Consider the following 12,479-nt stretch of genomic DNA (forward strand, 5'->3'; position numbering starts at 1 on the left):
GCCATCAGAATTGGAATCACAAACCTGTCATTTATGAGCTGTGTGACTTTGAGTCTGTCACCTCCCCGCCTTAATTCCCCCATCTGTGAATTGAAAAGATGGCCAGGAGTGGTCCAGAAGATCCCCCACCAAATCCCATCTCCCCTCACCTTTGCCCAAAGGTGATTGGTGGAATCAACACAACTTTGGAGCAGTCTGTATGGAGAGCTGTAGAGCTTCAGCAATGCCATTGTGACTATTGACTTTTCTTCAGAAGCCTCTGGATGATGGGTCCCTCAGGGCCTCCCTGTGGGCCTTGAGCTGGGGGAAAACAGATTTCTGTGTTCTTTAACACCCCCCCCCCCACCTACACACATCCTGGCCTTTAAACCAAAGCCTTGCCAATTTGTCACCATGGGAGGCTGGGAAAACCTCGCCCCTCCACTCCCCTCTGTCCCACATTATAAGCTCTCCTGCAGAGCCCTGTGCACCACAGACAAGGTGCATCCAGGAACTCCATTGTGCCAGGGAGGTTGCCAGCTTCCAGGCAGGGGTGTTGGGAAGTAGCCAGGGGGGTGGGGGTGCCCTCGCGGGAGGACCTGAATGGAGGGGATCTCAGAGGTGAGTCCTAGGGGAAGAGGGAGGAGGGGTTGGTGGAGATGTGCGGCCCCTTTAAGACCCTAATGCTCTCCTCGCCAAAGGAAGGGCGGGGGTGGGGGGGGGCAGTTGGAAAGCGGCGTGATGGGAAAGTCGCCGGCAGAGCCTCGCACTTTCTCCCGATTTCTTAACTTTCGGGTCAGAGGGGAGCAGCAATAAAGCCGTTGTGCCTCTGAGGACAGGGGCGCTTAGGTTGGGAGCCGCGGCGAGGGGCCACGAGCAACTTTCCGCCCAGGGCGCCTGACTCCAGCTCAGGCGCGACTCCGGCCGCAGGAAGGGAAGAGCCTGCCGGCAGGCAGGTGGCCCCGAGCCGCCCCGCCCGCGCCCGCCCGCGCCCGCGCCTTGGGCTCTGCCCTGGCGAGCCCCGCGAGCCCCCGCTCACTGGAGAGGGCGGTGATTCTGCCCCTCCCACCCCCTCTTGCCCACCCCACCCCACGGCGCGCACTTTAGTTCTCGCCACAACCTGCGAGCCCTCAACCTCGGAGGAGCGCCTCGGGGAGCTCGGCGCGCGTGCCCGCGTGGCAGCCGGAGGAGGCCTGTGCCCAGGTCAGTGAGTAGTGCCCTGCGCCCGCGCCTACCACCCTTCTTCCCGCCGTGCTGCACAGGTGGGGTGTCAGCTGTTCACCACAGTGGCCTCTGGAGGTTCCCACAGAGTGCCCTGGATCATGCCCCCATTTACCAACCCCCAACCCAGCTGCCCGTGGCAGGGCAAAGGGAGGGACTGGGGGCAATGGGGGCAAGTTGGGGGCTCGGGATTCGAACTCACTACTCGCCGCTCGGCCTGCCTTTCTCCATTCCTTGGTCCTTTGCGAAGCTACCTATGTCCCAAGCCTGTTTTCTCACTTGCTGAAGTGCCCAGGCCCCAGTGGGTGATTAATGAGCGCCAAATGTTAATGAAATGGGGCTGTTGGGGCTAGAGGCTCTTCTCTCCAAGGGACGCCTGACCCATGGCAGGCAGGGTTGAGGGTAGTGTGTGTGGGGGGATGGGGAGGCAGACCACCAGAATGGGGTGTTGAGACACTAGGCTCAGGAGGCAGAGAAGTAGGGCTCCAAGTCCCAAAGCCTAATTTTGAGAACCTCTCAGCCTTAACCACTCCCTCCCTCCCACAGCCTGAGCCAGTCAGTCACTGGAGTTCCCTGGGCCCCAGGGAGCCCATTTTGTTATGAAGAGTAAAATCCAGTGATAGATAGGAAGGCGGTGTGTGAGCCAAATGCAAGACATTGCTTGTCATCCAGCAGCAGCAGTGAAGACTGAATACAGAGAGCCAGGGCTGCATCTGCCACTCTTCCCTGGCCACCCTTGAAGTGAGGTTTTTCTTGTGCAGGGAGAGGGGCAGAGGAGTTCAGCTGATGGACAGGGGCCCCAAGGCAACAAGGTCTTCTTATTGTTTGTCAGAAAGAAACTTGCTGCCCTGGGGCCTGTCTCCACAAAGGAGAGTGGATGTCAGATGACAAGGTCAAGTCAAGTGTCTGTAGAGGATTAAAGGGGCCCCTTGGAAGTTGAAGGGCTGCCTGATAGGTGCTCATCCCATAGTCTCTTGGGGATCACTACTTGGCTTCATTCTACCCCTGAGACTTGCTCTGAGGGGAGACTCCTATCACTTGATGGCCCAGACTGCCTTATAGTTTACAGCTGAGCACAGGGCAGTGGGTCCCTTTACTTGCTGCAAGTGAGCAGTGTGAATGCTTGTTTCACATCTGTACCTTAATAGAAAGTGGTCTTTTGGTATGTGACAGGTTTTTTTGCTCTTTTGTTAAACTCCCTTGCCCTCACCCCCTGCTAGTTGCAGGCTTTTGTTTTCTTTGTTGCTTTCTGGTTGGGTCCTAGGCTTCCTCCCCCATCTCTCCCCTGACACATGGCAATGACTGCATTTCTAAGTAACCTGCAAGTTCAATGGCACATCAGCCAGTGTGAAGCAGACAGAGTTAATGCAGAAATAACTCCAGTTAACTGGGTCAAAATATAATTTGAAAAAAAGGACAGTTTGGCTCGTTGCAAGAGTACGCCTGACGCGTTTGCCGAACGCCGCTTGCTGGTATTTACTGCTGCATTTTCAACAAATGTCTTGAATCTTTCTTCCCCAAAGGGGTGGTGCTGGTGCTGGGGAGAACCAACTAAGTGAAAGATATTAAGGGGCGATGTGGAAAGGGCACCCTACTCAGTTTATAGTTCTACAAAGAACAGTGCCAGGGCAAGGTTTGGGGATCTTGTAACTCAACAGCGAAAATTGACGAGGTGATTTGTTTTCGGGTGTTCTCTCCATCATAGCCTTTGAGGCTTCACAGATGACAGGAAGGCCAAACGAGATTAATTGCCCTCTGGTCACCAACGTTACTATTTGCTCATACCATTAGTTGGGACCCAAGAAAAGCAAAGGGATTCTGAGAGTCGTTTCCCTGCCAGTCAGAGTTATGAAGCAATGCTACTGTTCACTAAATCGCCCAACCATTGTACAAGAAAAACAACCCTGTTGGTTCTTGCATGAGGAGCCCCAAAAACTGCAGTTTGGAAAATACACCCCCTGAGACCCATAAGTGATTGTAATACATTGGATTTCAGCACCTAAAAAAAAACACCTTGGTCAGAGGTTTGAAGGATAAAGTTATGAAAGTTAGCTTAGGAAGTGCCACACAAAGGCAGGTAATGCTGGTAAATTCTTCATGGAAATGATTTGCTTCAAGGGCTCAAAAGGGACAGAGTCATTCTGAGTGACTTGAAAGTGAACCGCAGATTCACATAAGAGACTAAGAAGTCAAAACCCAGGGCTTTGTAAGGTTAGGAACATGTTCTAGAAGAACATATTCTTTGTTTAGGGAGCAGGAAGGAGATAGACAAGGCAGGTGGGTGTTTTCAATCCTTCCTGATACCAAAACAAACAGACAAACAAAAGGCTAAACTCACTGCCATCAAGTTGATTCTGATTCATAGCAACCCTATAGGACAGGGGATAACATCCCAGGTGGGTTTCTGAGGCTCAGTAGCCTCATATTTCTCTTGTGGCATGGCTGGCAGATTTGAATTGCCGACTTTGTGATTAGCAGCCAAACGTGTAACCCACTATGCCACCAAGGCTCCTTATCCTTCCTGATAGCACAAACTGTTCTCTGTGATTAATTTCTCTTCCTTGAGACCTTCATAAATGGAATTTTTTCAGTGATTGAGCTAACTTCTCGGTTTGTAAGTAGAAGCTGTGACATCCACGTTAGAGCTCACAACCCAAACAACGAACTTGCTGACATCGAGTCAATACGACTTACAGCAACCTTGTAGGATCCGGTAGAACTGCCTCTGTGGGGGGAGGGGGGTGAGACTGTAACTCTTTAAAGGGAGTAAAATGCCCCATCGTTTTTTCTTTCATTTTCAGTATCAATTTCATTGGCACTTCATCCACATGTCATACAATTCAGTAATTCATTCATATCAGGAAGAGTTGTACAATTATCAGCACAATCAATTCTAGAACATTTTCTTCTTTCTTGTACTCATTATTACTCATATAATTATTTTCTTCTCTCTGTGGCAAAAATACACACAATAAAACATTCTCCAAGTCCATAACCTTTACAATTCAGTGTCATTGATCATACTCTTTGTGTTGCACAACTGTTATTGTTATCCTTTCTAAATGATTCCACCACCATGAACATAAACTCAAGGCCCTCTAAGCAACATCTCTTTCTCCTTCACCCATGGTAACCATCGGTCAAGGTGGGTTTCTTTCTTGTTTCAGTAGTAGTAGTTTTCTTTATAGTCACATATCTTACACGTCCATGGTGGAATCGCTTTCAAAAAGAGTTGTACATATATCATCACAATCAGTTCTCATGCTTCCTTTCTCCTCCAACATTCATTGTCTGCTCCTCAAGTATTTCTCCTGCAGGGGTGCTGGTGGCCTGGAACTGTAACCACTCCTCCACCAGGCTCCTCACTTTCAGAGCTCAAAGACATTTCAATTCTCCAGAACGTTCTTCTTGCATTCCTTTGCTTTGTTAATGCTCAATCTTTAAGTTGGACCCTTTGGAAAAGATCAATGGATTTCATTTCTACTTAGGGTTAACTTGAGACTGAGTGTGGGGTTTCTAGGCTATGGAAACATTTTCAAGTTGCCTATTGTGGTTTAATGACTTGCGACTTGATATGAGCTATGTATATAGCAAGCTTTCTGGGATTGGCTGCTCCAACGTTAAAGTTTCCACCCTTTGGAATGGAAATACAAGTGTCATATTTATATGAATTATAGCTGCCTTGAAGATAGAATTCATAACCTGTGGTCTTTCGCATGGTAGTGCACTATGAATAAGTTAAATTTAAATTTGCCTAAATCTGATTTAAAAGAGCCCATTTAAAATGTCCATTTCACAGTGGCCTTTATGGTGGAGGGATATGTCTGAGCCATACTGAGCAATAATACAATTTTCAGGTGTTCAATGGGATCTCTTTGATAATTGCATCTGTTTTTCCTAACATCCATAGACATACTGAAGGGATTTATACACAGACCACATAGAAGACACAGGAGAAACAGCCCTGAAAGGCCAATAGTAATGGTAGGCGTGGAGCTAAAATTACTTAAGTTTCATTTCAGAAATGGCCCGGGTCTCACATTTTTGACTTTGGCTTTATTTGCCCAAATAGCAGTGTTGCAAATTTGAACTCTCCTTTTCTGCCAAAGATCACCTTCAATCACTTTGATTCATGGTGGAAGGAGGATTTCAAAGTTTATTCTGCCCTGTCTTAGCCCAAGGCTTGTGTAGGATTGTATGTTCGTTAACTTGCATGCTTGTCCATGATCTTTGAAACCAGGAGAGGTCAGTGCTCAAAAATTGTGCTTGCCCCCTCTCTCTCTTTTTTAGCAAGTTAGAAGCCTACGTATCAATGATTTCCATTAGTTCCACAGTATCTGTCTTAAGTCTCACTGTTTTTTACTCCACCCCCCACCCCACCCCACACTTTCTTCTCCACAGCTCCTGTACAGCAGGTCTCGGAAGGTTCCTAGTTGCCACTTACAGTGGACACAATGAGAAAAAAGTGGAAGATGGGAGGCATGAAACACATCTTTTTCTGCTCCCTCTTCTTTCTTTTCCTAGAAGGAAGCAAAGCAGAGCAAGTAAAACGTAAGTAGCTGAAGTTTGTGGGTGGTTTTGGAGGGGGTTTGTGTATGGATATTTCTTTTTAAAAGTCTTTGGAAATGTGGTTATGATCTGTAGGGATTGTGATTTAGCCCAAATGTGGCCATGCCATTATTCTACAGGAGGAAAGTGAATGTTACTGGTTTGTGCATGAGTTGATAAAAGAACGAGAGCTTTGAAGCTGGCCAACTGCATTTGAGACTGGTTTTCTGATTCTCATAGAGTTTTCATCTCGTCGATCACATGACACATTAGCCTATTTTCCTTTTCCTGTTCTAACCTTTACAAATCTCATTCCAGTGTACGTAACTCTAGAAATGTCTGACAGATGAGCTGGATTTTCCCCTATGTTTCAGACTTTTCAGCAGAGCTTTTCAGTTTATGGTGATGATGAAGAAGAAAGAGAAGGAGAGGAAGGAAGGAAAGAAGGAAGGAAGGAAATAATAAAGACGGAGACTGTCTATTCCCTTCTGCCTTAAAATATGGAAGGGAAAGGACCTCCCCATGAATTGAATTCAGATGAAAAATCCTTTGAGGAAATTGTGATTCCAGAGACTGTTAGTAAACTGGATGCTATTGATTGAAATGAATGTCCCTGCAAAGTCAGAGGATATTTCTAGAAAGTCAGTGATCCATGTGGTGGCCAAACACACTGGAGAAAGCAGAGAGTGGAAAGAAGGGGGAATAATTAACCCTATTAACGGTCACCTATGGGAGATTTATGAGCAACCACAGACATCTGTCTTAGGAAATGTCTGCTCACTGCCTTTGCCTAGGATGGGCTTTTCTTCTTTGTCCAGCACTTCCCCAAAGCGGTGGACATTTGCTCCAAATTCGAAGGACAAGCCATAGCTCAAATTCCCCTTTTAGGCTGCCTCAAATCAGCACAAAGTAGAATTGGTCGAAGGAGACATTCTCTGCTCCACTAGATATATTCATTAGAAGGAACTGCGGAAAGATTCTTGGTAGGCGCTGCCACACCCTCTGAAGCAATCATTTAAACAAGTATCTTCTTTCTCAGCATACATTTAATGTATTAGGCAGGAAACTTGTTGACAGGGAGAACCATGCCAAGCTATTACATTGTGATGTGTGTTTCTGTGTCACTACCTTTTGCATAGTAAATTTAGTTCTGTTCCTGGGAGAAACAGTGCTTTTAAGCATAGTGCTCTGTGGTGATATTTGTATGATTGGGATATGAGATACTTTAGTAGTGCAAGAGGCTAGCTTGGTTAGCCCATTCCCTTTGTGTTCTTCAAACTACCTTCTTCTCCTTCCACTTGAATATAGCTCATCTCAGACCTCTTCTCTTACGAACGTGCTAATAATGCTGTCCAGCCATTCTCAGTGCAGCTCACCATCAGCTGCGCTTTAGAATCCCTCCATAAACAGAGCGGAACTTCCCTGATGCCTTGTTTCTGATGGCACGGGGAGGAAGCTTGTAACTCTTAGAAGACCCTCTCTTCTCGGAAGACTTCAATTTTTACAGAGAATTACTGTCTATGCAACTTAGAGCTTACCTGACAGACCAAAGAACGATCTTAAATATTTATGCACCCAGAACCTATCACTTTCTAACATGTTCTTTGTCTTAGACTCATTGCCATCGATTCGATGCCGAACCATAGCGACTCTATAGGTCAGGGCAGAACTGCCTGTGTGAGTTTCCAAGACTAACTATTTATGGAATAGAAAGCCCCGTCTTTCAAAAATGTATCCCAAGCCCTTCTAAAAATCAGTATGTGTCAAAGCGATTATGTAACAGATGGTCCTAGACATCAATTCTGGTGTAGTGTCTCATGCTTCTAGTCCAATGAGCCACCCGCATAATTTTATATGGGACCTCATGCAAGCTTGGGGTCTTGAAGACATTTGCAAAGTCATCTCCACTAAATCTCAAATATGTACCATATAGATATGTTGCTTTGATACACACACACGCATATATACATTTACACATATATATTGTTTTCTGACAGACACAACATAGGCATGGTGATTTGCATTGTAGCTGTAAGTTAAATGCAGTGAAAATACCAGTTCATGGAGAAATGGTTATATAAATGATTGCTGTCATGCCATATCATGGTACCATTAGAAGCACTACTTACTGAAAATTTAGTGGTCCCGGATATTGGTTATGTTTTAAAATTTCCAAAATTGAAAAATTAGTGGATGTTTTTATATAAAAGAAATGAAATTATCTGGGCTTCATCGAGAATATGTATTCCTCAACTTCTTATCCCACTCTCCAGAGATAACCTTAGTAATAGTTTGCTATGTGTTCTTCTAAACTCTTTTCCTGTTATAAAAGCATAAATGCATGCTAAGATTTTTTTCTTGTTACAAAAATAAGATTGTGTGTGTGTGTGTACACTATGAGGAACTCTAATGATGTAGTGACTACACATTGGGCTGCTAATCACAAGGTCCGAAGTTAGAAACCACCAGCTTCTCTATGGGAGAAAGATGAGGCTTTCGACTCCCTTAGAAAGTTAAAATCTCAGAAACTCACAGGAGCAGTTGTACTCTGCCCTATAGAATTGCCATGGGTTGGCATTGACTTTACAGCCGTGAGCTTCAGTTTTTAATGTATGTGTATATGTATATGTGTGTATATATATAAGGTATATATGTATAGATATATTTTTTGTTTTTACTCAATAATGGATTTAGAGCATAAAAACTCATAGTCATGTTCTTTAAATGCCTTTATAGTTTTTATTTGCATAAATATGATATCCTGTACTTAACTAGTCCCTATTGGTATATAAAGGAACTTTGGTGGTATAATGAATTAGTAAGCATTGGACTGTTAACCACAAGGTCAGTAGTTTGAACTCACCAGCCACTCCAAAGGAGGAAGAGGAAGCTTTCTGCTCATATAACGATGTATAACCTTGGAAAACCACTGAAACAGCTCTATTCTGTCTTATAGAATCTCTGTGAGTCGGAATCAACTTGATACAGTGTATTTGGCTTTATGGTTTTATTGGTAGATTGTAAGAAGTCTCAGTGTGATAGTGGGTTAAGTGTTGGGAGAAAGAGGAGTTTGCTTGTTCCCATAAAGTGTTAGCAGTCTCAGAAACCCTAAGGAGCAGTTCTATTCTGCCCTGCGTGGTTGTTATGAGCCAGAATCCATTGGATAGCACTGCGTGTGACTTTTTGGCTGTATTGATAGACATTCAGTTTGATTCTAGTTTTTGCTATTACTAGTAATGTGTTAATGAACATCTTTAGGTACCTCGGTAAGGGACTATTAGGTTATGGTGTGTATTTATTTAGTTTTGAACTTGATAAATATGGCTAAATTCCCCTCATAGAAGCTGTCTCAATTTATAGATTTTATTATCTGTATAAGACCGTACTTCTAATTCATTCACCAAAAGTATTGATCTTTATATTTGGAATCCAATTTAATAGAGATAAATGATTTTATTTTGCTGTGGTATTTTTCTGTGACTGAAGTAGAGTAACGTTACTATTATTTTAGACGTTACTTGTAATTTTTCTTCAGTGAATTGATTGTTTTTCAGTTAGATAGTTTGTCTTATGGATTGTAATAGCTTATTATAGTTAAGGGTATGTACTTTATTTTCAAATGTTATTTTTTGAGTATTCCATTTGTTTTAAACTTTCAGTTGTATTTTTGCAGGTCAAACTCACTGCCATTGAGTCAATTCTGACTCAAAACAACTCTATAGGACAGAGTCTAATTGCTCCTGGTGGTTTCCAAGGCTGTCAGTCTTTACAGGTGGAGAAAGCCTCATCTTTCTGCTGGGGAGGAGCCTCTGGGTTTGAATTGCTGATCTCATGGTTAGCACCCCATTGAGTAACTCACTAAGCCACCTGGACTGCTGATATTTCCACAGAGATGAGTTAAATGAGTTTATGTAAACAACAGTGTCATTCATTATTTCATGGCTTCCAGATTTCTTGTTACTCCTTGGAAGATCTTCCCCACCTGACATGTTTTCCTAATGCTTTCTTCATTGTGGGTTTTACTCATAGTTTCTTATTCATCTGGAAGTTATATTCATATATGATGTACAATAGGAAGCTTTTTTAAAAAAAACTCTAGGTAGTAGTACTAAATATATTATTTTTGTTTACCCTGATACTTGAACAAAATTTCTACAGTTCGAAATATCACTCTTGGAGCAGGGGCAAGCTCCTTTAAAGAAAAGAGACATTTGCATTCTCATTCTTTTACTCTGTAATCCAGTTGGGCTGCTAACCCAAAGATCAGCAATTTGAAACCCCCAGCCACTCCTTGAAGAACAAAGATGGGCCTTTTTACTCTTGTTAAGAGGTACTAGATAAAAAAACGATGGCAGCATGTGTACAAATATGTCCGGTACAGTTGATGTATGGCTTGTAATACAAGTTGTCAGAGCCCCCAGTAAAATGATATTTTAATAAAAATTTATAAACAAGAAAAGAAAATGTATTGTAAATGATGAGGGCAGTCATTGTACAATTATCATTGATCTAATGGGTATATAGATTGTAATAATATTTGTAAGAGCTCCTAATGAAACTTTTAAAAAAAGAGGTGCAGTCTAGAAAGCCACAGGTGCAGTTCTCCCCTCACCCCAGGGTTGCTAGGCAACAGCATTGACCCAATGGCAGTGAGTTTGGTTTTGGTTTTACTTCTAGAGAAGTGAGAGAGGATGAAGGAAAAACAGGGTTTTTGGATGTTGTTGTTTGTTTGTTTTAAGTCAGCAAACCATAATCCGGGACTTCAGTAAAGTGTCTGCTTTCTGCTGCTTGATCCTATTGTATCCAAGGAAACCAAGAATTTTGTTCTTTCAGGGGCTGGTTACACTGTGAGCTTCTGGGTCAAGTATGGTTTATGGATAGCAGTATTGAAAGAGGGGCACAGTCTTATGTGTGTTATGGTCAGTGATGTGTATTCAGTTGTAGAATTTTAAGGAGGTCTGGAAAGGATGCTTTAATTGTGGAAAGCTCTATTCGCAAGGACAGGCGGTGGGTGCTGCCAAGGACTGGGACCTAATTAGCCCTTGTTACAGTTGCTGTCACAAGAGCGAAGACCATCTCAGGAAACCAGGAAACACTGATCGAGCAATTAAGGTGCATTGCAATGGAAGAAGGAGCTATTTGTTGCTTGTGTAAAGTTTGTTACTGTCCAGTGTTAGTTAGCAAGGTTTGAGGTCTTTAGCTGGGAAAAGGTCTTTCTATAACTTCATTATGTGGTTGTTAAAGTTGCAATCAAAGAGGCCAGGAAGCTCTTTTGAAGTTCAAAGAAGCGTAACATTCATTTCATAATATTCATGCAAATATGGGACAAAACGACTAAGCATTTGCTCCTTTTGGCAGTTCTAACTTAGGTAATGAACTATTGATCAAAGCGAGGTTGAGGAATTGAGCTGTTAGGGATATTCATTTATGGATTTCTAACGGACCAGACTGTGCCAACTCTGGCAAAGGTTCTGGGGGAGCGAAACTGTTCCAAGAATTTCCTGGAGTCCTCTCCTGTTTTATAAGGTGAGTCAGCTGGTTCTTCCAATGGGCCAGATTCTCTCCCATGTATTCTCCTCAGGAGAAAAGCTTCCACCATTCATATTTGGTTCACTTTGCATCTCTGGATTCTCAAGGATGGGTCATTGAAAAATGAAAGGGATGGAAAGAGATATTTAGAAAGCTTACGACAGTGAACAGTAGCCTTAAGGAGCCCACTGAAACCCTTTGCCAATTGTGAAAACCAAGCAGAAAGGCATGGCTTTTCTACTCCCAGATTCTCATTTGCAGACTTGAAGTCATAATTGGGCAATGGAAAGAAGCAAACAAAGAAGAGACCTATTCACCTTTATACGTTTAGGTAGATAGAGTGAAAAAAAGGAAGAATATCTTATAAAATTAGATATTCTTCTGTGTTTGTTTCTCAACGTGCATTCTTATTTCGCTGTGGCCAGGCCAGTGAGTGGTGCATTGGCTCTGAGGTCACGCTAGATTCAACATTCAGCTTGTACCACGTTCTACCTACCATGGGACTGTTACTTCACCTTTCTTGCTTTAGTTGTACTGTCAGCAGAAAGGGGGAAATAGGAGCATAATCACCATCAACATACTCACTTTAAGGATAAAAGGAATTGTGGGCACCAAGCGCTTAACACGACAACTGGCACATAATTAGGGTCCAGCTCCCTGGGGAACTAAGCGGTAGTATCCCCTGCCTTTTCAGCTGTGAAGCATACAACTCAGTGTGGTCGAGTGACTGTGTACAAGGGGAGCCAGCATGTCCAAGCTAGAGGCAAAGGGAAAAAATACCTTGGGCTCCAGACTCAGCACAACAGTTTGCCTCTGGGCAATTTTCTGAGGAAGTCAGCCCATTCTCTTGAAGAGAAACCCAGGCCTTTGCACAGGGCATCCCCGCTGTGCAAGTGAATAAATAAAGCACTCTGTAACCAGAATTCCTAAGAGGCAGCACAGCATTCGGTTGTTAAAAGACAACAACCAGGATTGAAATTATTTAGGAACCCGAACAAGCTAAGCCAAAGGAAAGTCATGAAGAAGGTTGAAAGTATGTGTCTTTATGTTTATGCTTCTTAAATGTCTCTGCCTTCTCAGGATTGGAATGACCTTCTAATGTAATGGAAAGAAGGCTGTGCTGAAAGTCAGAAGAGCAGGTTTCTGTTGTTGCTCTATAGCACTAGTCGAGTCACCGATGCTTTTTGAATGAAAGACTCTCT

The 12,479-nt window shown here is 43.5% G+C and overlaps 1 protein-coding gene across 8 annotated transcripts in view; it reads left to right on the top strand.

Moving 5' to 3' along the window:
* The first annotated feature begins 700 nt into the window (after window positions 1–700).
* CHRDL1 (chordin like 1) overlaps window positions 701–12,479 on the top strand; it is a 161,031-nt gene continuing 149,252 nt past the window's right edge. For 3 of the 8 annotated variants that reach the window (XM_075538152.1, XM_075538154.1, XM_075538156.1), the window contains exons 1-2: window positions 701–1,182; window positions 5,602–5,751. In XM_075538152.1, coding sequence (XP_075394267.1) covers window positions 5,655–5,751 — 97 coding nt within the window. In that variant the 5' untranslated portion in view covers window positions 701–1,182; window positions 5,602–5,654. Of the gene's footprint in view, window positions 1,183–5,160; window positions 5,185–5,601; window positions 5,752–12,479 lie in introns of those variants that run through there. The other 5 variants (XM_075538149.1, XM_075538153.1, XM_075538155.1 and 2 more) reach the window with 3 other exon arrangements.

The sequence above is a fragment of the Tenrec ecaudatus genome, chromosome X, assembly GCF_050624435.1.
Source record: "Tenrec ecaudatus isolate mTenEca1 chromosome X, mTenEca1.hap1, whole genome shotgun sequence".
Lineage (NCBI taxonomy): Eukaryota > Metazoa > Chordata > Mammalia > Afrosoricida > Tenrecidae > Tenrec > Tenrec ecaudatus.